The sequence below is a fragment of the Pleuronectes platessa genome, chromosome 7, assembly GCF_947347685.1.
Source record: "Pleuronectes platessa chromosome 7, fPlePla1.1, whole genome shotgun sequence".
In the NCBI taxonomy this organism is placed as follows: Eukaryota; Metazoa; Chordata; class Actinopteri; order Pleuronectiformes; family Pleuronectidae; genus Pleuronectes; species Pleuronectes platessa.
The window spans coordinates 2,550,306-2,576,301 of record NC_070632.1 but is presented as its reverse complement, the minus strand read 5'-3'; the positions used below and the strand labels follow the sequence as shown (position 1 = coordinate 2,576,301).

The window sequence follows — 25,996 nt, the reverse complement described above, 5'->3', positions numbered from 1 at the left end:
AGCAAGCTAACAGCTCGTTAGTATTGTAAACATTTCTCTCTCTCACTAGTAATGGATGTAAAATAAGACTCACAAGCATAAGTAGTGAATACAAACGGTACAGGTAATACTGACCCACGTGTGTAAAAGTGATGTACAAATACAAAATGTACGTTTGTTTATAGAGTAGGAGCAGAGGAGATGAAAATGGGTCAGTTTTCACCATGTTGTGCATCAAAGGGTTAATTATCCAATTAGTATTTATACACGAGATCATGATGGTGCCTTCAGGGAGCTTATGTAACATATATATGATGTATACATCCGACAGTCCTTGAAGGCGCCATCTTGTTTGTTATAGTTCTGCGTGCAATGTCCGAGTCGGCCAATCAGAGCAGAGAAGGATCGCAGGCGTGTCTTGAGACCCCGCCCACCCCCATATATATAACCGCCGGCTGCGACGTCTGATTCATTCGTCGTCAGAGAGAAGCGTGAACATCTGTGCGTGAAGAATTCAGACCTGATACAGAAAGACCCCGCCTCTCCCTCCATCTTCCACGGACACCAGCGCAGAGCTGCTGTCTCCATGTTAGTGTTCCTCAAGAAGAACAACATGAAAACCAAATTCATCAATGGAGTCTCCTCGTCCCCCTCCATGTCCCTGGAGCTGCTGGTGACGGAGAACGCGCTGCAGGTCCAGCCCGACGCCCAGGAGGACAGCAAGGAGCCGGACTGCGCGGACCTGCCCGACCCGGACACCCGGCACCGGGCCTACGAGTGGACCCGCGAGTTCCTGCACGGAGCCTGGAAGATCGTGCCCGAGGAGGACTTCCACATCACCGTGATAAGGTACAGGGCGGCCGGCTGCTTCTTTGTGAGGGAGAGACCCGGTGGTGGAGGAGGCTGCTACACTTCCTCTGGCTCAGATAGAGGGGATGGATAGAGAAGATCACATTTTATATAGAGTTACAGAGCTATATGTAAAATAATATTACATATAGAGTTGCATCCAACTGTCTAAATGTAAAATAATTTAACGGTTTTTACGGAGTTGCATCCTCCTGTCTATATGTAAATAATATAAAATAGTGTTACACCCTCCTGTATCTGTTTAGAAGAGGTAAAATATAGAAAATGTTATTTTAAATTGCATATTGATACATTATTATAGATTTTAGAAATCTAAAATATCTAAATATAAATTTTCTGTGGTGTTACACCGCCTGTTACTATTGAGTAAATATAGATATTTTTTAATTACCTGAACATCATGTAGCTAAATGCCTGTTTCAGTGGAATATTACAGCCGCTCTTATATCTTGTCTGTAAAATCACTACAGGTTAGTTATTAATTCATTATCTTAAGCCCCGCCCCCAAAGCCGACACCTACCAACAACATAAGTTCCAGCCTTGAAGCTTAAATAAGATTTTAGGAGAAATAAATCCCCTCTAAAAGATTATGATTATGCTTTTTTAGTTGTTGATGTTAAAAAATAAATCACAGATATTTGAATGTCTTTGCACCGTTGACTGATCTATATAAGATTTGACTAAACATAACACAGACACAGTAAACTCCAGGGAAACCTCTTTGAATCCATAAAGCATGAGGGCCTGTGAGCCAGCATGTTACTAATGGAAGTCCCTTTATGTGATGATTGATCCTCTTCTCTGATTCTCTGTGTTTCAGAGGTGGTCTGAGCAACAAGCTCTTCCTGTGCAGCCTCCCCGACAGCCTGGACTCTGTCGGGGACGAGCCGCGGTGCGTCCTGCTGCGCCTCTATGGGGCCATCCTGCAGGTGGGAGACACATCTATTCCTTTTTACCGTTTAAAAAATACCAGTAAAAGTAAGATCCAACCCCTCACGAAGGACAAGTTGTGTGTGAGAAGTTTCTCTCAGTATTGTGTAATCACTGTCCTGTAGTCACTGATGTTAACCTGTAGATAACGAGCTGCTAGACGGCTGACTTGTAAGAGTCATATCAGACTGACCTGTCAGAGGGTCAAAGGTCACTTCACTGCTCTAGTTGATAAACACAGGAAAAAAGATAATAAACATAAAACATGATTCATACATTAAACTATGTGACTGTGCCACCAGGCTGTTGTAGCTGCTGTTGTTGTTGATGTGTGTGTATGCGTGTGTGCGTGTCTGTAGCATCTGTGCATATGCTTATGTTAGTGTATGCATGTGCAGTTATGCCCTCATGTGTGTGTGTGTGTGTGCGCGTGTTAGCCATTGTTGTACATGGTGATGTACCCCCATGGCTGTACATGCATGTGTTCTTTGCCGTAGGCTTCCCAAAGGAACATGCCTTGGGCACGCTTGTTCCCAGGTGAACCCACCAAAACCCACGGTACAGTATGAGATCTCTGAAATCTCAGCCTAATACAAAGACACACACTTCTGTAGAAACAAACCTGGCCCCCAACTCTGGGAAGGTACATTAAGGAGGGGATAAAAAAACTAAGTGTCGACATCTCTCCTGTCTGTCTCTCTCTGTCTCTGAACCCTATTAAGCCTTTTGTTTCCTCGATCCTCGTCTTTGTCTCCTGAGATGACGCGGCGGCTGTGTCCAGAGGTCATGATCCCAGAATGCCCCTGGGCCAGACACATGCTCAGTTTCGCTAATTGTGTCACAACCGCTCTAAAGATAACCGCTTAGTCACCATCAGGCCCCAGCAGCCGATTGATTCACCTGCTTTTATTGAGCGACGAGGGGTCAAGGACTTCAAAACATTTGCACAAGATTCCTTAAAGCAGCGTTTTCTTATCTCCTGCTGCCGAGTCATTGTTGTTAGTGGAACAGATTGTCTGTTCCAGTCTGCAGCGATAAGTCAGAGACTGGAGCCCAAACACAGACCTGCTCACCTGCTGTCCTCCGAGCCCTCAGATCTTTCATTTGCAAGGGAGTCATTTTTATGTGCCGTCCTGACGAGACCTTCATTAAGTATTAACTAAAGTCGGCGTAATAGCAAACAGGCCGAGAAGCCGTTAGCGTTTATTGCTCGGGATGTCGCACGGAGCGAAAAGCACCAAGGCAACCGCCTCTCCAATTAGTGATGTCCCATCAAAGTCCTAATAGGATCAAGGAAGTCAGAGGACATTGTCATCGGAGTGCAGGGGAACTAATGACTAAACAAACCCAGCACCGGACACTGTTTCTGGGTAACGGAGCTATGTGGATAGGGGGCTGGAAAATTAGTGACTCACCAAGATAAAGAAGACGTATGAAGGTTTTTCTAGTGAATCTAAAAGTTCTACACCCCCGCCCGACTCATTGTGACATCACAGTGCCCCACATGATGCACAGCTAGCTGCTGTTCTGCTGACATCCCCTAAAGAAGTCAGGTGAAGCAGTCGGCCTTAAAGAGACAGGAGCTGAACCCAAGTGTTTGAGACAGGGGCTGAAAGGAGGAGCTGCAGCAACAGACAGTCTGAGGACAGTGATCGGTGCTGCATTAACAAAATATGATAACAAATTTGAATAAAAGAGGAAATCCCTACATGATGCTCTCATTAAAGAACGTGTTCACGAATTCATTCTATCTGTGGTGGTAGCGCGGGTGGTGGTGGTGGTGGGGGGGGGGGCGCACATGCAAGAACTGCCACAATCTAGATGCACTGCACCAGAGCACGTAAACCTCTCTTCAAGTAAGAACCCCAAGTAAAAGAATTAGAATACGAGCCTCATATGTTTTCTGCTTTCTCTTTCCGGCTGTTGCGTTTAGCAGGTAGTCATAGGGTGGGGGGGTGGGCGGGGGGGGGGGCACTGTCATCTCCGAAAGCCTCGCGTGTCTCTGAACTCGTCCTGTACTGTCTGCTCTGCAGGCGTGGCTGTAGGTTGGATGTTGGCGCTCACGGGCGGCTTCACGTGATTTCGTGGATACTCATCTCGTTTCTTTATTTTCTCGATAGATGTCCTGTAATAAAGGAGATTCCCGACAGTCGAGCAGAGAGAACATGTTCCAGGTAAGTAACCGACGATGGTGCCACCGCCCAGAGTCTCTGCACAGCGTCACCACACATTCACCTCCTCACGTGCCGGCACCACGGGTAGCATTTTTGTGGTTCTCGAAATTCTTCTCTTAATCGTGTTGGGACGGGGTTTCATTGGGACTCGTCTGATCTCTGCAGGCAGCTGTTGTTTCTATTCACAGAGAAGCTGAACCTCTGCAACCAGCTGGGCTTTTACATTTAACCCCTTTTCAGCCCCTTTTCTAACCCTCGGCACCAGAATCATTTTACAGTTCCTTTTTCTATAAAGCTAATTTCTTTATCAAAGTTACAAAGTGTTTGACTGAAAGTTTTATTTTGCTCGGGATGTCCAACAACTGACTTGAAAATAAAAGTGTGAATATCAACATGAAACCCTTGAAAACATAATTAAAATGTTTCCTGCTCTATTGGTTAATGTAAAGTCACCTAATAAAGATCACTACCATAATAATACTTAATAATTATCCATTCCACCAAGTTTCAGATTAATCGGTTTAGTGTTTTTTGCGTAATCCTGCTGACAACACGGATTTCCTTAGTAACAAAAGTCCTTGTAGTCGTTCGCTAGAGCTCTGTCCCTCTTAATGAACCCCAGGTAGACGGGGGGGGGGGTCGTCTTTGGTTAATTGATTGATTAGTTTGGAGCGAGGTCATCAATAGTTTAAAGGGCACACGTAGGGCTGTTAGCCTCTCAGCACGTTGACGTTGTGTATCGGTCGGAGCGGGTGGAGGGAACTCTGAGTAAAGTGCTGAGAGCATGTGTGACCTCATCTGAACCAGTCGGAGACGTGAACCATTGGATTTCAGAGATTCTTCTTATCTGTCTTTTTTGAGGCCTGACTGGATGTGTTGTCCTCAGTCGTGGATTCTGTTCAGTACACTCAGCTCAAACAAACCTGATTAAATAGACTCTTATTGTGGTGAAACGATTGAATCCAACACAGAGTTCAGCTGAGGAAATTATATTTAGAACAGACGACCGAGGCAGATTTGGAAAAGACAGAACTGTGAGTTCACGGCCCGACACGCTGCCAAGTTTCAACGACCTAGAAAGCTCCCTGCATCTCGCCGGGGGGGGACACTGACGGACCTTTGTCCCGTCTTTAGGTGTCATCGGGTCTGTGTAGGATGAGGTCACGCCTCAACACACAAGCCACAGTCAAAAGTAATTTCCTGTGAACAAGAGGTCACTGTCCTGCTGCAGGATCGCCGTGGTGTCACTCATAAAGTCGAGCAGCCACAACGAGCAGCCAGCGTCTCTGTGAGTCACGGCCTCTCAGTCGTCTCTCAGAGGGACGGGAGACATGTGACTGGATTTATCCATCACAGCCACGACCCTTGACCCTCATGTTAGGGACACGTCATGGAGGTGAGGTCCTGTTGTTGACGTCAGGCTGAAGCAGAGCCGACCCCGTCCAGATCCACCTTCTCTAACAATGCTGTCTGGTCAAGGTTAATCCCGTTGGGATTAGAGGGGATGATGCTGTATTAATCCCTGTCGGGATGTTTCACATGTCACAGCAACGTAGGAGAGAACAAAGCAAATTTACAAATGACAGAAACCACCAGGGATACAAGTTTTACCTTGTTTTTATTTATTTAAGATTTGTGACTAGATGTGTGTTGAAAAATACATTTTAATGTGTTTATCCATTTGATCTATTAACGAGTGCTTCTTTATTCAGCAAGTTTTTTGCGTTATATACTGAAAACTAGAAGAAGAAGACAGAGGAACTAGTGTATGAACTGAAATATCCATTCCATCGATATACATTTACTGTAAATGATGAAAAAGAGCAAGAGCATTACATTTATTGAGTAAAAAATTCCCCTTTGTCTTGAAACTTGAACAACAACATATAATAAAAGGGATTTGTGTAGTGTGTTTAACCTTTTTTTTAAATTGTAACATTGAGAATCAGACCCCAATATGTGACTGTTAATGGTTTTTGATTAAACATTTATGTAATGATATATTCCCTGTGTTTAAACAAATGAACCCCTGCCCGTGGGGGGGGGTGGGGGTGTTGCACAACGGTTCATGTGTTACCTTCACGTCCTTATCGCTGCACTTTGACACGAGTTCACTGTCGCACACAGACGACTGGAACAAAAGTGTGACTGACACTGATTCCGTTCACTTCAGATGGATCTGACTGGTCTGTACTTAATCTGTACTTAAGTATTGAGGGTTGAGGCGTCAGCTGTTGGCAGCTCACTCTGCACCTGTTGCATCACAGCCGAGGCCACGAGGCTGAAACCCTCACGACTGATCCGGGACCAGTGGGAACATCGAGGTTTAGAAGTGAAACAAATAACCACAAAATAATCCCAGAGATCAGCTGACAGGCCGAGTGTGAGGTGAGGAACCTCCTGTTCGTTCAGAAAGGAAGTTCAGATCCACAACAGGAAGCGTCGAGGTCCTGACCGCTCAACAGGAAGCGGCGTGCGAGGGAAGCTCTTCTGTGTCTGAACCAGAGTTTTGTTTTAGGGACGCGATACTCTACTCGAGGGGGGGGGGGGGGTAGCTGGGTGAAAATCTGCTTCCCTGGTACAGTAGCTAAAAAAAGTTACAGCAAATAAACATTGTTTTGAGGCTGCGGCAAGTTTTACACATAAAAAACCCACATTGGATTAAAAGAATCATAATAAAAAACATATTTGCTGATAGTATTCACACTTGTAGATATCCTCCTCTTAACAGTTTCACAGGCGCAATGCTGCAGTTGGCCACTGGGGCAGTTTAGCACTAAGGTCGAGTGCCGGGAGCATGTTAAAGATGAAGCCCAGGTGGTAAGAATGGAGCTCATTCATTGGTGGAGGAGCCTCCAATTTGATTGGTTCGGTACCGACAACAAAGCTACCTGGTCGGGATCAGTTTAAAAACTGCCGTGCATAATTACATATACTGCTCATAACTAATAAAGAAAATACAAATCAACCTGCATTTCGTCTAAACTCATCAAGTTGACCTAACCCTTCAGCCAAAGCCCTTAACCCCCCCCCCCCCCCCCTCCCCCCTTGCTTGACATCTACGACTTGTGGAAAATGAACATGTGAACAAATGGAGGTCTTGGTCTGGGAGAGTGGGAGGCGGAGCTAGAACACACACCGGCATTTAAAATAGGTCAGAGGAAAACCAGGCAGGGAGCCGGGTGGAGGCCTGGAGCGGCGCCGGAGGACGGTCGATGGGACGAGGCGGGTCACGCTCCGCCTCTGTCAGGGGGGGGGGGGGGGGTTGTCAGAGTCCCATGCCGGTTGGTTGCTTCCCTGTTCTCAAACCAATCAGATCACACGACACACTCACCCATTCAGGATGAAGAAGATGAAGTGGAGGATCTTTCTAGAGGATTCAATGACCTTCGGTTTGTGAGCGACACTTCCTGTCACCGTGTCAACATGGTGCTGGATTTAGAAATCTGTGTGTGTGTGACACGAGGGCAAAGTCAACATCGTTATCTGAACCAGATTCAAACTGAACTGTTTGACTCGTGTTTCTAATCAATATCTGTCAGTCGAGCTGTTTTCACACACGACAGAGGAATTGGCTGCAGAGTTCACTCGTAGTTGTTTCATTTCACACACATCACACATCTGAACCGGCTCGTATCACCACGAACTGTCCTCATGTCTTCGTTCACACGTCGACTTCTCCTGGATCTCTACGGACTCTGTACCAGGAGGTTTCTGCAGGAGCTACGGGGGGGGGGGCCCACTCGGACCTCCATCATAAGAACACCGTGCACAGACTCAACGTCCACATGACACGTAGCAAATGTAGATGTGAGCAGCTCTCGGTCTTCTGCAGGCTACGTGCTGCAGATCCAGGTCAGTGCACACAATGATCATCAAGATGGTGCCTTCACTGACTCACTGAAATAGGAGCGCCGCGTCCAATAAGCCGACCCCACGGAGTCTGCGCTGTGCTCCGGGCCGCCAGCTGCTCCCTTGTCTGCCCGTATGCGTGTCAAGATGATTATGTTAATGTGGATCATTCACACTGGAGATTTAAAAAACAGTAGATGCCATCAGCAATCCGCAGATAACGACATAAGCCGGCGATCGCTGAGCAGACGACCTGGGACTGAAACCCGGTGTGTTCAGGAGACGGACGTTTTATTTATTCAAGATGTTGAAGCCTTTTTAAATGGTTCACTGTATCCGTGGATCGGTCATGATGGAAACCATGTGCAGGTTCTGTGGAGGTTTTTCTTCTGAATTCAATCTGTTGTGATTCCCGATGACGAGCGGGAAAAGACCTCCTGCTTTAATCACGTAGTTGAATTGTTTCCAGATTGTTTCTCAGAGGACAGAACCAGAGACTCGACTGTTTGTAGTTCTCCAAGAACTTTCTCACCAATAAATCTACTAACCCTTTTCAGAGTATCTGGAGTATCTAAATTCAAATATAAAAGTCCTGATTTTATGAGAGTAAAGTTTTAATATTGGCCATGTGTCATTTCTAAGAGGGAATATCAGAAGTTCAGTGTGTTGTCTGTGTTGTGTGTCTGGTAGTGGTCGACTGTGAGGTTTTCATTGGTTACATCTGTGTGATATTAAGGGTTTTAAAGTTTCTAAGTACTTTCTTTTAAACTTGGACCCAACCCTGCTCGTCCTGAGGCGCCACTCAAACGAAGCATCAGGCGAAAGAACTCACAAACCTTTGTTTTTGCCTTGGAAACTTGATATGACTAGAACTAAGAATGTCCGTCTACACATGAATCCTTCCTCCACCTGTGTTTTGAATCCTGGATGTGAATCTCATCGCTCAAGGACGACACCAGATAACGACTCGAGGGAAACAAACGCAGGTGTCACACAATCCCTTCTTTGTTCTACAGGTTTCAGAGGGTTAACCGCGAAAACTATTTAAACAGAACAAGTTGCCAAACTCTCAGGTCACACCAGAACACGTCGACTGGTTATTTAGGAGTTGTTTTTTAGATTCTACCTCAAAGGTTTCATTGACTGTTCTCCATTGACAGAGATAGATGACCGTCTCCTTGGTCCAGCTCGGTTTTGTTGCTCTGTCTCTTGCAGAACGGGTGGAAACAAAGTGGAGGTGGCAGTGTTTTCTCTGAGCTGGCTTCCTGCTGCAGCGTCAGTGTGAAACACATTCCCTGGCTCGCAGCCGAGGACCGCGGCGCTCAGATCCAACGCTCTGGCCCCACAGCAATTTATCTGAAGGTTACTCACTTCACAGGCCTGAAAATGCAACGAGCCACTGTGACCGTGCTGCAGAGCGGAGCAGAGCATGACTCAGGTGTTGGACCACGTTTAAAAAGACATGCTGACCCGCTGGTTTTGGTGTAAAAGAGGAAAAACTAGCCCTTGAATTGAACTAATAAGTTACACTTTTGGTTTTGGCTAACGAGAACTCACGATGCAGTTCGGTGTCCTGGTCTCTGTGGTCTATTGCTACTTAACAAACCCAGAATCTCCTCGAAACGTGAGATTCAGTTTTCCGGAGGAACAAAAGAAAGCTGCGGACCCTTCCCCTGTGTTTGTCGTGATCCGTTAATTGGTCGACTCCCTCTCCCCTGCCAATGACCTCCTGCCTATTTGGTGAGGAGCCCAGTTCTCTTTCTTCTCCCCTCACACTCGCACACAATGGAGTGAAGCTGAATCGCAGCAGCGCTCAGTCGTTAGACTTTCAGGCTCCAGGTCACGTTGGAGTGTGTTGGAGAAAAGATCCTCTCTCTGTCTCCAGAGTCGTGATTCGTCTACAGCTTTAATTCATCTGCTGATCGGGGGGGCCCTCTGTCGCAGCAGAACCTGTTCCCCCGGCCGTCAGAAAACTCCCGCAGGCTCAAACAAATCTAATCCGATGTAATTGAAAACACGCACAAGGCTGCATACATTCCATAATGCCCCACTGCAAGAGGGCGAACTTAAACACACTGATGCTGGCTCCGTTTCAAACGACTAATTGATAAGATCCGAAATATGAGCCCATCTTGTTTTCAACCTGAAGCGAACTCTTATAAGACGGTAAAGTCAGGGAGCATTTGATCAGAGCTCATCAGAGAAGCGTCTGTGAGGATTCTGCCTCAGGGACTTCCTGTTATTCAGTCGCCATCATGTGTAAATGAGAGAATCCCTGAGATCTAATCTACACCTCCCTCTGATTTCCACGTTTCCATCCCGACACTGACCAGAGGGAGTCTCTTCTCCAGCACTAACGGGTGGAGGAGGAGGAGGAGGAGGAGGTGGAGGAGGAGGAGGTGGAGGCTGACCCCACATTTTAAATCAATAAGTAAACCTTCCTCTGTTGTGTGTCTGCAGGGCGCCGAGGCCATGGTGCTGGAGAGCGTGATGTTTGCGATCTTGGCCGAGAGGCAGCTCGGCCCGAAGCTCTACGGGATTTTCCCTCAGGGCCGCCTGGAGCAGTACGTCCCTGTGAGTCGCCATTTTGTTGTTGACTGTTAACTTGCATGATGATCCTCAACCAGGGAAGGAAAACGGAACTCTCTGCATTCCGGGACCGAAATACATTCAACCGACTTCTTCTTTTCTTTTTTTCTTTTTTGTGTTAGTTTTATTGAATATCAGCAAAAACAGTTTTGACTGAATCTCTTCTGTTTTGTGTATGTAAAGTATAAAGTGTGTTTTATGTTTGTGTGGTTATGAGTCATTTTGTTTGTCTCTTGATGTAAATCGACTTTTATTTAAATATGATTCCATTCTTTTTAAGATGAATGCATTTTGTACATGGAATTTAATTAGTCTTGATTTTCTTTCTTAAGTTGTGTTACATTTAAATGCATTTTTCAAAACAAAGCCATTTTGAGACCTGAACAAAAAGGTTTTGACAGTGCAAATACAAAAATATTAAAAGATTGAAAAGCACTGGTTGTGAATCAAAGGCTCAGTAACAGTTTCCCGTTGTGCAGAGTCGTAAGCTGGACACGTGTGAGTTGAGCGACCCCAGCATCTCGGCCGAGGTGGCGCAGAAGATGGCGCGGTTCCACGGGATGATGATGCCCTTCAACAAGGAACCCAAGTGGCTGTTTGGAACCATGGACAAGTGAGTGTTGGTGTCTCAGTCGGTAACTCGAAGATGACGTGTTCCTTATCGTCAGAGTGTCAGGAGGCTCATGGGTTTATCATGGTAAACCTCAGATGCTTCCAGGTTGATGTGTTAGCGCAATGTTTCACGATGTGTGGAGTTAAAATCCTTTTCCACTGATCTTCAGTGAAGACGTCTCACCACTTAGATCGTCTCTGTGGAGTTTCACTGGAAGCACCAAACCCTGTTTCCCTCTCGTTTGCCAATTAGATCATGAATTCGAGATCATGTGGGAAGTCGTCTATATTCACTTTAGATTAACGTTAACATTTATCGACACACCAGGTACCTGAACCAAGTCATGAGGTTGAATTTCACCAGAGAGTCGCATCTGCGCCGCTTCAACCGCCTGCTCAGCCACAACCTGCCACAGGAAATGGATCTGCTCAAGTAGGTTCCGGCTGACACACACACACACACGCACACACACACACACACACACACATGTCCAGACACACATGCACACACACACACATGTACAGACACGTACAGTGACCACACAAACACGACACATGTGTAACCTCATATTAACCAGCGAGTAAAAAAACATGAACTCACACCAAACATGTGCCGACCTGCTCGTGTTTAAGAGGAGAGGGAAACTGTGACATCATCCACCCATCCACCAGTCTGTTCATCCCTTCATCCATCAGTCTGTTCATCCACCCATCCATCAGTCTGTTCATCCCTTCATCCATCAGTCTGTTCATCCCTCCATCCATCAGTCTGTTCATCCATCAGTCTGTTCATCCCTCCATCCATCAGTCTGTTCATCCATTCATCCATCAGTCTGTTCATCCATCAGTCTGTTCATCCCTCCATCCATCAGTCTGTTCATCCATTCATCCATCAGTCTGTTCATCCATCAGTCTGTTCATCCCTCCATCCATCAGTCTGTTCATCCATTCATCTATCAGTCTGTTCATCCATTCATCTATCAGTCTGTTCATCCCTTCATCCATTCGTCTGTTCATCCATTCGTCTATCAGTCTGTTCATCCCTCCATCCATCAGTCTGTTCATCCATTCATCCATTCGTCCGTTCATCCCTTCATCTATCAGTCTGTTCATCCATTCATCCATCAGTCTGTTCATCCCTCCATCCATCAGTCTGTTCATCCCTTCATCCATCAGTCTGTTCATCCCTCCATCCATCAATCCGTTCATCCCTCCATCCATCAGTCTGTTCATCCATTCATCTATCAGTCTGTTCATCCCTCCATCCATCCGTCTGTTCATCCATTCATCCATCAGTCTGTTCATCCCTTAGTCTATCAGTCCATTCATCCATTCATCTATCAGTCTGTTCATCCACCCATCCACCAGTCTGTTCATCCCTCCATCCATCAGTCTGTTCATCCCTCCATCCATCAGTCTGTTCATCCATTCATCTATCAGTCTGTTCATCCCTTCATCCATCAGTCTGTTCATCCATTCATCTATCAGTCTGTTCATCCCTTCATCCTTCAGTCTGTTCATCCATTCCTCTATCAGTCTGTTCATCCATTCATCCATCAGTCTGTTCATCCACTCATCCATCAGTCTGTTCATCCCTTCATCCTTCAGTCTGTTCATCCATTCCTCTATCAGTCTGTTCATCCATTCATCCATCAGTCTGTTCATCCACTCATCCATCAGTCTGTTCATCCCTCCATCCATCAGTCTGTTCATCCATTCATCTATCAGTCTGTTCATCCATTAGTTTGTTCATCCATTCATCCATTAGTTTGTTCATCCATTCATCCATAAGTCTGTTCATCCCTCTATCTATCCATCCCTCCCTCCCTCGGTCCATCCTGTAGCTGGACACATCACAGTGACACAGAGACTAAAGTATTGATCAGACAGATAAAAAGCATAAATATATATATATATTTATTTATTTATATCTTCATTAGAGGACGTCCTGCAGCCTTTATCTCCTTCTGTCATCCTGACTCTGATGTTCTGTCTCTTACAGTGAAGAGTGTTTTAGCACTGAACTCTACTGTAGCTTCTCTCCTCTGTAGACTCCTCACACGTTTCTTGTGTTGGTGGAAGTGAAGCTCGTTTGAAACTTTCTCCTTCAGCCTTCGATCCTTGTTTCTGTAAATTGATCCCATGGATCAGGAAACTGTTCAGATTGAACTCTGCTGATTGATTGGTCTCCTTCCTGTTCAGGTCTCTGCTGGACTCCACCCACTCTCCGGTTGTGTTCTGCCACAACGACTGTCAGGAAGGTAACACTTCTTCTTTTATTCTCTCCATTTCCTCTTCTCTTCTGTTAGATGACTGGATGAACAGATGACTTATATCTGTGTGTGTGTGTGTGTGTGTGTGTGTGTGTGTGTGTGTGTGTGTGTGTGTGTGTGTGTGTGTGTGTGTGTGTGTGTGTGTGTGTGTGTGTGTGTGTGTGTGTGTGTGTGCTGCGTTCAGGGAACATCCTGCTGCTGAACAACCACGAGAACTCAGACCAACAGAAGCTGATGCTCATTGACTTTGAGTACAGCAGCTACAACTACAGGTGAGTTTGAAACCAGGTTAGCGTGGCTCAGGAGGAGAGCGGGTTGTCCCAACCAGAGGGTCGGCGGTTCGATCCCATTCTTTCCCATTCCGCATGCGATAGTGTCCTTGGGCCAGATACTGAATTATCAGTGTAACACAACGACAGAGCCGATGTTCTCAGGAGAATTATGTTATGCGCGTGAGAGAAAGATAAATACAAATCTCCGTTCAGGCACGTGGAGGCTCTGTCACGTCCTCATGATACCGCAAAGAAATCAAAGTAACAAGAAGGAAGTGTCGGTTTGATGATACAAATGTGTGTTTGATTGCTGAAGCCTCATTTATCCTCAACGTTAGACACGGAAACAGACGCAGCCGACAGCTCAAAATCTTCTTCCGTATTCGTGCAGGTCCTCTGAAAACTGAAAAACCAGAAAATGAACATTTGCATAGTTTGTTTAGTAAAGTTTCATATCGACAAACACAACAATGTGTGTGTAGAGGACTCGTGTAGAGATTAGAGCGACACATCAGTCCTGCTGTGTCACCGCCTCTCCTCGTCTTACCAGCTCCTTCTTTCTCTACTCGCCTGGTCTCTGTGCAACAAAGAGAGGGGGGGGGGGGGGGGGGATGGAGGGAGGCTGATAGTGAGACGGAATGTGAAGGAGAGAGAGTAGGAGGGAGGGAGGGAGGGAGGAGTGGGGGGGGGGGGCGACAGGCAACAGAAACAGAAATATTTAACCGCGAAGAAAAGCTCAAAATAGAGCAGTGGGAAAAGAAAGGAGAGTAAAAGAAGAAAGTCTGGTTTGTGTCTGTGCTCCATCCACGCCTCCCCCCCCCGCTGGAACCTTCACTGCAGCTGTTATGCAACCGGAGTGATGCAGCGCGATGCACAGGACGGAGGGAATGGAAAGACTTTGAACTCGGCCTGAAGCTGTGGAGTTACAGTCCAGCACAAAGCACGGGGGGGGGGGGGACGGGGGGGGGGGGGACTCTGAATAGAGATTATCAGATTAACGTGATTTTTCTAGATTTAACGTATCTCCCCTCGAAGGAGCAGATATCTCTCGTGTCCCTTTGTGAATTCTTGAGTGGCTCATTTTCTGGGAAGCTGCTTGAATCCCGCTGCCTCTCCTCGGCTCACAGCGGAGTGCCCCCCCCACCCCCTACACACACAGGAACAGACACACTCCTCCCTCCCCCCACCCCCGCCCACAGCGTGGCCCCTTTAAGTCTCCTCATACGCTGCCGAGCCAACATGTGACCCTCTGCACACAAGTGACTGCACACGCATACCAAACATGTGAGCACGTGTGCAAACATGTAAAGCGTGCGCAGGAGGAACACGCCCACAAATGAACATGTGTATATATATACATATGTTTTTACCCTCTCCAGGTTATAGACCCCCCCACAGTCTGAGCACTGGGAGGTGTTGTGTTGGAAAATGTTTTCCCAGCTGCTGATAACAGTGTGGGAATCGACAGTAGACTCGACACAACATGCCTGCCCCGCCCCCAGAGTGGAGGCCATCTGGTGGCCGGCTGCAGTATAGGTCATAAAACCCACCTCCTCCATGTTAGTGGACTGGACACACACTGCATGTTTGGTTTTAATTGGTTATTTGATTCTGTAACGACGAGGTGACACATCGTGATCGACGCCTGAGACTGACTCCTGATTGGTCGAGCGCATTTATAAAGAAGACCTCGTTACCACGGCTCCATCCCCCCCGATTGCTACTAGGCTGTGTATTTTAGCTTCATTTCTGGATAGTGGCAGGAAGTGGAGATTAACAAGTGTGTTATGTTCAATGTTAAATATGTTACTTAGTTAAATCAAACCTACTCAGCTTCATATTTGAACCTCGTTTTGACTGAAGTCTCAGTTTCCTCCCCTGAAGGACAGTGGGCGGTGAAAGGATGAACCAGTATCGGTTGTGTGTTAACTTTCACTGAGCCTGAACACAAAGGGGCCTAGTGAAGCCGACTGGACAACAAACACTGCTCCAGGATCAGTTTAGAGCAGTAACGAGTGAACGTCCCTGAAAAACAAGGTCACGTGTTCTGTTGAGCAAACAGGGTCGAGAGGGGGCGGGGCCGAACCAAGAAGTTTCCAAAACAAACACAACAAAAAGACTTCAGCCTTTCACTGAGCGATCATTGTAACCGAAAGAATTACACATGTAGAGATGTATATAGAAATGTTGTTTATTATGTTTATGTAATTTAGACGTAAATACGGCAAAATGATACAGAGCACCACAGAATACTAATACATACTAGGGTTTAGCAGATTGTTGAGGATTTCTTTGATAATCAGACCGTCACAGATGGAAAAAAAATTCAAAATAATGTGTTAAATTATTATTATTATTATTATTATGTATTCCGTTTGTCCTGCATCGTCTCTAATGGATTCTCCGTCTCTGTCGACCTTACAGGGGATTTGACTTCGGGAACCATTTCTGTGAGTGGATGTACGACTACACCTGTGACGAGTTTCCTTACTTCAAAGTGGACGCTCAGGCCTACCCCTCCAAGGCCCAGCAGGTGTGTGGGTGTGACACGTTACACAACACAACACAACATGGACATGGGTTGTACCGATGTATCGCTAACTGCTGTCATGTCTCCCTGTGCAGCTGCACTTCATCGACAACTACCTGCGTGAGTCTGACGGCGGCTTCGAGCAGCTGAGTGAAGACGAGCAGACGAAGCTGAAGGAGGAGATGTACGTGGAGGTCAACAGGTGAGCTCGGACCTGTGACATCACGTCAGCTGACAGTATAGAGTGCAAACGACAGATGAATAAACCCCTGAACAACGTGTGTCTCTGGATGCAGGTTCTCCCTGGCTTCCCACTTCTTCTGGGGCTTGTGGTCCATCATCCAGGCCCGACTCTCCACCATCAAGTTCGGATACCTGGTGAGTTCTCACACGTGAAGACGTCGGCGGCAGTTGAGACCTGCAGGCTGTGGAAGTGTCAATATTTACTGTGTTGAGTAAATATCAGAGCTCACGCTGCTGTGTCAGTCTGACAGGTTGTTAGACAAACACACACATCAAGTTCGTCTCTGCCACACACACACTTAGGTCATATTTAGCCTTTTAGGATCTCAGAAAGAAGTTTCCCTTCACTGCAACACAGAAACCTACATCATTTGAATATGTATATATATATAAATATATATATATATAAACCTCGACCGTGTCTAAAATAGTGGTGGCGTACTCGAGCTTGACAGAAGTAAAGATCCCATTTGTTTTCTGAACAGAGGTTTTTATGATCAACCATAATATTTGACCCGTCCAAGGTAGACTCACCATAAGCTGTGAGATTGTGAAGCTATATTATCTGCTCCTGTAGAAGTCTATTAATATTCACAAAGCATTTTCTCTAGTAATTTGATTCTAGAAATTTAACTTAAGAATTTACCAATATTCCGAGTTGTTCTACAGCATGTGTATTAATGTGTACTGTGTACTGTTGTGTGTGTTGCAGGAATACGCTGAAGCCCGATTTGACGCCTACTTCCAGCAGAAGAAGCTCTGGGCTGTCTAACGAGCTGATGGGATGTGTCTCCACCAGGTTCGGCCACATGGCAGCAGGAGGACGTCCAGGCTGACTCCACCATCCACACTTTACTCACACTCCCTGCCTAGAGGGGATCTGCTGGCTAGAGCCGGAGTCGTGCTTACCAAAGCCCAAACCTTGATCGCGTGGCTCGGATACTTAAAGTACGACGACCACGTAAGAGCCCCCCCCCCCCCAAAAAAAAATAGAAAAATCAAACGTTCCTCACCGGTCGGATCTGCTCTCTGCTTCCGCCTCGTTCCAAACATATCACTAACACAGTGAGGAACCAGGTGGATCCAGGTTCCACCGGCCCTGCCTGTTACTGAGGCCCCCAGCCGACTGTCGGGGGGGATCTCTTCTCTTTCCACAGGTCAGAGCGAGGTCTTCACTTCACAGCTTGTTTGATTTTCTTCTTGTTTAAAACGGTTGTTTTTTTCGGGGGAGTGTCTTCGGGCAGATTCAGTGACGTCGTGCATCAAAGTTTCCTGAGCAGCTGCTCAAACTCCAACTTCAGCTGTTCTATTAGATCTACTTCTGTGTGGCTTCCTCACTAGAACTGTTACACTGATCGACTGTGACTCTCCTCAGCCTGTTGTATGTGTGTACTACCGGGGGATTGTATTATAATGGATCGCTGTGACAGGTTGATCCATATCTGTGAATATCTCACGTTGGGTTTTACTACATGTTCGGCCAAATGGCTGCAGGACATTCCGGTCAGCCGCGCTTTATGAGCCGAGGGAAATGTGGGTATGCTGTCTGGGGGGGCGCTAGCGAGCTAACTGACAGTTCTGCTTTTCTTTTTTTTACCTTTATAAACTGTTTCTGCGTTGAAGAAAACTTCACACAGTTCACATGAGAGTGGTTCCTCATTGTGGTTTTCTATGGTGATGCCGGAGGAAACCAACTTGTCTCACAATCGAACCCGGAAACGACATTTTACGACACAGTTGAATTTAGCCTCATTTACTTGTTTAAGTAAGTTGTAGCTCGACTCTGTTGAAATCGGCGTTTGTATTAGAATGTGACTTTGATGGATCAGTGACTTCTGGACTCGGTGCTGCAGAGAGGAGCGAGCAGGGACTAGACAGTGAAGACTCATCGTCCTGCTGCTTCTCTTCAAACATCCTGAGAGCGGCTCCTCCTTCCTCCGCCCATCCAGTCGCTGCTGACTCAGCGTTTACTTCGATTGAGACTCTGACTTGTCGAAATGTAGTTTCTTGTTTGTTTCGGGCACTTCCCCACATTCTGTGAATTTAACAGCATTCCTCTTTTCACAGCGACCACGATTTAGCCTCTGGGCTTGTCCCTGCAGTAGCAGCGCCCCCTGTTGGACTTGATAAGAAACGCGTTGAATGACTAAAAGTTTTTCCCTGATAGAAATCGTTTTTTCTTCACGTTTCCCAAATTGTTACCCAATGAGGAACCATCACCATAAAGCTGTGTCTGGAAACTGCGCCTTGTTTACGAAAGAGTGCTGCACACTACTTTTATGCTAGCATTCCCACAATGCAATTCTCTGCATTTCACAGATGCTAAAGTTACTGCTGTTCATCTCCACAACTGTAAGTAAAAACTCAAAAAAACAGCAAGACACAAAAAAATTCTACGGGAAAAATTTGACGAAATCCGACAAATCTGTTGAAATCTTGATGCGTAAACTGTTGATAAACAGAACTAACGGAAGCAGTGAATAAACGATGGGGGGAGGGGTTTAGAACACGGCTCCTCCTTCCGTCTTCTTCACCGAAGCCTGTCGAGCTTTCAAGCAGCACATGTTCAGCACTTTAAAACGAAAATCTGCCCAAATCCGATCCTCGAAATTCTAAATATTTTTCTAAAACAGTCGCCCCTTAATTGTCAATGACAATGATGGACGAAGGCGCGCTTGATTCTTCCACCGGTGACAACAAATATCCCCGGCTGCCTCTGGCCTGATCTGCTAACAGCTCTAATGCAAGAATCCTGCAGGAAGAGCTTTGAATATGCACTTGTTTGCAACGTACATGATATAAAGTAAACCTGACATTTTGAAACGTTCCGCACACCTTCCAGAATATTGCTAACTTTGTCGATTTGGTTTTGAAAAGAAAAAACCAACAAAGATTCCCAAACTTCTCTAAATAATAAGTCTTGCTGTCGCCTGACCCACGTGACTAACGAGGCGGACCCGAAGTTAGCGGCGACGCCTAGTTACAGTTGCAAAGCTACGATTGGACAATCGCTGTTTAGGATCGGGGGGGGGGGGCGAAAGAGGGGGCGAAAGACTACCCCGAGCGGTAATCGTCAAAACCGAGAATATCTGCCAAATACCTGCTCAAATCATATTCAAATGTTGTAGGAGGATTAATGGAGAACGATGCATTTGAGAAAGTTTGTGCTGCTACACGTGAGAAGTGTTCTGGCTGCTCGTCCACGTTCATTCCAGTGAAGCTGTAGCAGATTCACACTGGTTCCCTGTTTACCTGTGGGATTGACTGGGATTCACCTGAGGGAACTGAGCCGGGTCATGACACTAAAGTGATCCCTTCACCAATCATCTACTGGAAAACCCCGGAATGTTTGAATGTCTACTGTGGCACTTTCAATCTGAGGACGACAAAATGTTCACAAACATATATATATAAATATGTATAAACTAATATGTACTTGAGTATTTTCATGTTTAAACATCTGGGGGTTGTTGAACTGTGACTTTTGAGCTGATGAGATGTTATTTTACATACAAATGTGTTTTATTGTATATTCATCTTTTATATTTCTTTTGGAATGTGGTTAATGTATATTTGATGGTTATCTTTAAGGCTTGTGCTCTGACACAACTTTTCAAGTTGTTGGTGGTCCGTCTCTCATGAAGCGATAGTCTTTACTTCAGAACATTCAGTTACTGTTTCTTTACTAAACCTGAATTTGTATTTTTCTTATTCAGAAGTTTATTTTGAAATGTTTGTATGATAAGTATGAATATAAGTATTTGCCCTGAACCATTCCCATCTGAATATCCATCACCAGGATTTGCAGTTTTAGTAGCTTCCATTCTCTGCGTGCACTTAGGACCAAATGACTAAAATGTTCATCTAACAGAAAATCTGTGTAAACTAGAATTAAGTATTCGCCAAGAATAAAAGTATCAAATGAGGGTAAAATATGAACCAAACCAACTTGCACCATATCAGTCTGGAGAATGTACTTTGTTCTAATTGTTTTTCTTTTCTTAAAACACATCTGTTCTGTGTTAGAAGCCTTAACTGCATCATCACGTGACTCCCAGTGGAAATCGATCTATGCAGCTTCACCGAATGCATAATGAATAAAAACATGTTTTAATTGAACGTGTTTCAGGTTAATCACATAGAAATGATCTTTGCTGTAAATCGACCTGCTTTGCACAAATAAAAATTGAAGAGGAAAGAAAACGAGTGACCCGAGTTTTTCATGTACATGCAAATATCTGTATTTGTCCATTTGCTTCTTGGGGTCACGAGACCCTGCTGTTATTATGTTTCATCAAGATATATAGAATATTCTCTGGAAAATCTGTGAAAATATCCAGAAATGTCTCGCTATGCTAAAGGAAGTGGAACAGGTTATTGGATCTATACCAAGATCTAATGAGTTCTGCCTGGGCCCGATGTTTTATCTGTTCAGTGAATCCTGCTGAAAAAGAACCAAACAAACTTCAAATAACCAAACAAAACAAACAGTGGGAGAAAAACCTCCCCTCAGCCAAAGTGACACTTTAAAGAAGCTCAGCAGCTCCTGCTCCTGCAGTCAAGTCCTTTCCTAAATGGTTTTCGAAGCACAAATTGTATTTGTGAAGATTAAAACAATAAATAAATCAGTGACACTCACAGTCCTGCAGCGTCCAATAGTTTTTTAGATGATTAGAATAAAACTCTCACAGTCAGTGGTGTCAGGGAGCAGCGGAGGATTTTCAGTCTTATGCAACAAAGTGAGAAAAACCACATTCACATATGCTGATGCAACTCCTGGATATTACAGAGCAGAGATGTTGGAGTGTGTACTGGGGAAAATATGAAAAACCCTGATGCCCAGCACGTTAACATGAATTAAAGCAGAAGGTTCATTAGCTGCACAGTCTGATACAGTGCCTTGCATAAGTATTCACCCCCCTTGGACTTTTTCCCATTATGTACTGTTACTAACTGGAATTCAAATAGACTTAAATAAACTTTTTCCCGTTTGATCAACAAAACATGCATAGTACTTTGGAGGTGCAAAATAAATTTTATTGTGACACAAACAATAATGAGAACAAAAAAGTTGACATCTGTTGGGTGCATAAGTATTCACCCCCCTGTGTCAATACTTGGTAGAACCCCCTTTCGCTGCAATTACAGCTGCAAGTCTTTTGGGGTATGTCTCTGCCAGCTTTGCACATCTAGAGATGGAAAGGTTTGTCCATTCTTCTTGGCAAAAAAGATGAAGCTCAGTCAGATTGGATGGAGACCGTCTGTGAACCGCAATCTTCAAGTCTTGCCATAGATTCTCTATTGGATTGAGGTCTGGGCTTTGACTGGGCCATTTTAAGACATTAACATTCTTTAATCCAAACCATTCCTTTGTAGCTCTGCATCAGATTTTCTTCAAGGATTTCCCTGTATTTGGCTCCATCCATCTTTCCCTCTATTCTGACCAGTTTCCCTGTACCTGCTGAAGAGAAGCATCCCCACAGCATGATGCTACCACCACCATGTTTCACTGTTGGGATGGTGTGCTCAGGGTGATGGGCAGTGTTGGGTTTTCGCCACACATAGCGTTTTGCATTGAGGCCAAAAAGTTCAATTTTGGTCTCATCTGACCAGAGCACCTTCTTCCACATGTTTGCTGTGTCTCCCACATGGCTTCTGGCAAACTCCAAATGGGATTTTTTATGGATCCCTTTCAACAATGGCTTTCTTCTTGCCACTCTTCCATAAAGGCCAGATTTGTGGAGTAGACGACTAATAGTTGTCCTGTGGACAGATTCTCCCACCTCAGCTGTGGATCTCTGCAACTCCTCCAGAGTAACCATGGGCCTCCTGGTTGCTTCTCTGATTAATTTTCTCCTTGTCCGACTCTTCAGTTTGGGTGGACGGCCTCCTCTTGGTAGGTTTGCGGTTGTGCCATATTCTTTCCATTTTCTTATGATGGATTTTATGGTGCTCAGAGAGATGATCAAAGCTCTGGATATTTTTTTATAACCTAACCCTGCTTCATATTTCTCCACAACTTTATCCCTGACCTGTTTGGTGAGCTCCTTGGTCTTCATGATGCTGTTTGTTCAGTAATGATCTCCAACAAACTCTGAGTCCGTCACAGAACAGGTGTATTTATACTGAGATTAAATTGCAGACAGGTGGACCCTATTTACTAATTATGTGACTTGCAAATGTGACTTGTGAATGCAATTGGTCGCACCAGATCTTTGTTAGGGGTTTCACAGTAAAGGGGGTGAATACATATGCACTCAACACTTTTCAGATTTTTATTTGTAAATAATTGTGAAATCCATGTAATATTTCTCCCCACTTCCAAATGATGCACTATTTTGTGTTGGTCCATTACATAAACTCACGATGAAATAAATTTTAATCTGTGGTTATACCATGACAAAATGTAGAAAAGTCCAAAGGGGGTGAATACTTATGCAAGGCACTGTATGTGGCAGCTCGGTGAGAGGCTGGATGATCGGAGGAGGGACCGACAAGAAGCCGTCACAGATTGATGCAGATTACAAACTACTTTTATTACTTTTAAATTTTTCAAGAGGCCTTGTTTATGCAGTTCAACAATCCTACCACTTTCAAAGACGGTGAGCCTTTTTGCCTTTGCCATCAAGAGATCTTCACAGTGTGATTACTTGACAGGAAATTACATGGAATCCAAATTTTTGCACAGATTTAGGCTTTTAAAGGCTGTGGTCTTAAACTTTTGATCAGCTGATGAACAGCCTGTTTGAGTTAAATTGTTGTTTTCAATAAATTGCCTGCTCACAACTTTTGGTCTCTTGTTCCCATTTCTTCTTTTTGCATTTTGAAGCTCTACTTAGAACCTTCCTAAGATCCAACAGTGCAAAATGCAAATTCATGAAATTTTTTAACTGGTCTTAAGATTTTGATCAGGAGTGTATATATACTTAAAAGCCCGTTTATAAAATCAACATGTGTTGATATTGTTGTGGCCACAAACAAGGGGCAGACGTTGACCCTCAGGTCTGAACAGGGTCCCAGTGAGGACGGTTGTTTGGGACTGAAGGAATGTAGAGTCCCAACAAGCTGAGAGCGGGGGGGGAGGGACAGAGGTCACTGCCTGGAAATGAGGAATTCATGCACTTCTGTCTATCTTTTTGTCTTTCCTTTCTTTCCTTTCATTCTGTCTTTCTGTCTTTCTTTCTTCCTGTCTTTCTGTCTTTCTGTCTTTCAATCTTTCTGTCTTCCTGTCTCATGTCTTTCTGTGTTTCTGTGTTTCTGTCTTCAGGAGGTTATGTTTTTTCACTGCTGTTTGTCTGTCACTCTGCAGGATTACATAAAAGCTAGTGAACTGAAGGGTGGGGGGGGGGGGGGGGGGGTGGAACTCGTCATCTTTCTCAGACCAGACGTGTCTTTTTAGCCTTTTGATCTTTTTTCAGCTTTATTTATTCTGTCTTTTACTTTTTTAAGGCGACAGAGGTAAAACAAACAAACAAGCAGCACATGAACATTTCAACCTCCTTCACTGAACTGATCTGATCAGTCTGTGTTCATTCAGTTTAACAGTAACTTCTCATACATCACCTCGGTCGTAAACATGACCCCCGGCTGAGCTACAGGACTGTGAGCTGGTTGGAAAGGGACAAGTCCTGAGGATCTGACTTTGGTTCCAAATGATTTACTCTCAAGCATGAATCAGCAACAGAAGCAGTGATGTAGACTCTGGCGCCCCCTTGTGGACGCAGCCTCGACTCTGGTGTCTTCTAGTTGAAGACACCAGAGACTTGACCTTGACCATTCATGGTGACCCTGATAACAAGATGCCCTCTAAAATGTACAAAGGTCACTGGGGGGTGCTCAGGTTGTTTTTTTATCAAAAGAAAATGTGGATTGAAAAGAAGAGTTATGTCACATAATGATAATAATAACTTTATTTATACAGCAGTTTTCACAAGTGATTCCCAACGAGGACAAAGAAAAACAAGAAAACAAGTTTATAAAATGTAGTGAAAAGGATAAAAGAAACATTCTGAGAATCACAGTGAACGGGACATTTCCTGTGAGGTCATCACTTCCGGTCCAAAGTGTTGCTGAGTCACTGGAGTGTCTTCTTCAGGAATTCAACCAGCAGGTGATGAGGGAAACCAAAGTCCATCTGAATCACCACAAAGCCCTGCGGAGAAAAGAGGAGCAACGTGTCTGGGGATCCACGACCGAGGAACGAGACAAGAGAGGAAGAAGACGAGGAGGAGGAGGAGGAGGAGGAAGAGGAGGAGGAGGAGGAGGAGGAGGAGGAAGAGGAGGAGGAGGAGGAGGAGGAGACTCACGTCCTGAGGAAGAACTTCAGGGTTAAAGATGTCGAATTGGTTGGTTCCCTGTTTGTCCAACAGTCTGGTGACTTCAACCTCAAGAACTGGAAATCAAATAAACTTCAATGCAACGTGAAGCTCGACAAATGAAAGTGTTCAGACGGTCGAGGAGAAGATGATCTCACTCATCTCATCATGTGAAATCAGCTGCGTGGAACTAAATTAGCCTGTTGAATCAAAACCCTGAGATTTGTCCTGCTTGGTTTAATAAGTGGTTATGGTTATGTCCATGTGTTTGTCTGTCTCTCACCAGACATCACTTTGGGGATTCCAACCTTCTCCACAGCTTCTCTGAGGAACTCCAGCTCATCCACCAGCTGGAACCAGACGAGAGGGGAAGGAACACGTCTGTAAACATTTACTCTGGTTTCTGTGTTTTTCACATTCAGCTTCATTTCAGCCAGGAGGTTTCAGAATATAGACTTTGGTGTTTTCTTTGATTTTTCCTCCATGTTCTCTAGTCGTGTTGTTGCAGGTGGAATTTGACTTTGTGTTGCTTTTGTCCTCTAGTGAAGAATAATTTAACTTTCCTTTGCAAGAAGTAAGAATCAAATGAAGGAAAGTCTCACCGTTTGATTTAGTGACGGCCGATCATCTCGGATCACAAAGATCCTAGAGAAGAAGAAGAAGAACCGAGAATCCCCATCATGCACCTGGTTAATTAATAAATAATAGAAACCTACATTTCCAGTGATGCTCTGCAAACAACTGGTCAGAAACCACAGACACCTTGTAGGGCTCTAATCCCCGTGAAGGTTCTTACTCTGAAGGTTTCCCCTGCAGGAAGAGCTTCTTGTCAGCGTAGGAAGCCAAGACGTCCACGACCACGTCCTGCACAGGAAACAAGGATTTGTCCCTTTTAGGTAATTCAAGTACTTATTGTCAGTTTCATTCAAGTTACCTGAGCTCCTCTTCAGTATTTCTACACCTCCTGTAAGTTCTACCTGCATCGCTGCAGCACAGACGCCAGGAGGAGTTTGTTTGAGGTGAAATGAATAAAAAACAGTTTTCAACCGATCAGATCTGAACTTTAACTTCTAACAGATGAAATACCGTTTGGAAGAAGAGCTCCGGCGTTTGATTCCCACAGCTGAGCCGCCCAGAGGCCTCTGCCCACAGCCTCGTGCCCAGGGTGGAGGTGTTGAGGAAGGGAACAGCCGAGCTCCACACGCTGAGCTCTGGAGATCCGGATTCTAACAAACACTGAACACACAAACACACACAAAACACACACAAACCTGTTTCTCTCACCTCACCACAGGGTTTACTTTCGTGAATTTACACGGACGACAAAGTGTTCTTACCTTTCTGAAGAATTCGGGC

The 25,996-nt window shown here is 45.1% G+C and overlaps 2 protein-coding genes across 2 annotated transcripts in view; one reads left to right on the top strand and one right to left on the bottom strand.

Annotated features, from left to right (window-relative positions):
* The first annotated feature begins 459 nt into the window (after positions 1 to 459).
* chka (choline kinase alpha) lies at positions 460 to 17,297 on the top strand. Its single transcript, XM_053426297.1, has 12 exons — positions 460 to 828; positions 1,671 to 1,779; positions 3,901 to 3,954; positions 10,267 to 10,380; positions 10,875 to 11,008; positions 11,336 to 11,440; positions 13,210 to 13,268; positions 13,465 to 13,552; positions 15,977 to 16,085; positions 16,178 to 16,284; positions 16,379 to 16,460; positions 17,038 to 17,297. The coding sequence occupies exons 1-12, from the start codon at positions 566 to 568 to the stop codon at positions 17,095 to 17,097; spliced, it is 1,284 nt and encodes a 427-aa protein (XP_053282272.1). The 5' UTR covers positions 460 to 565; the 3' UTR covers positions 17,098 to 17,297.
* A 6,920-nt stretch (positions 17,298 to 24,217) lies between these two features.
* Positions 24,218 to 25,996, bottom strand: part of cetp (cholesteryl ester transfer protein, plasma) — a 7,530-nt gene continuing 5,751 nt past the window's right edge. The window contains exons 11-17 of the mRNA XM_053426238.1: positions 25,978 to 25,996; positions 25,727 to 25,876; positions 25,437 to 25,504; positions 25,243 to 25,285; positions 24,924 to 24,990; positions 24,632 to 24,717; positions 24,218 to 24,477 (exon numbers count right to left, since the gene is read on the bottom strand). The exon at positions 25,978 to 25,996 is cut by the window's right edge and continues 32 nt beyond it. Coding sequence (XP_053282213.1) covers positions 24,400 to 24,477; positions 24,632 to 24,717; positions 24,924 to 24,990; positions 25,243 to 25,285; positions 25,437 to 25,504; positions 25,727 to 25,876; positions 25,978 to 25,996 — 511 coding nt within the window. The 3' untranslated portion in view covers positions 24,218 to 24,399. The remainder of the gene's footprint in view (positions 24,478 to 24,631; positions 24,718 to 24,923; positions 24,991 to 25,242; positions 25,286 to 25,436; positions 25,505 to 25,726; positions 25,877 to 25,977) is intronic.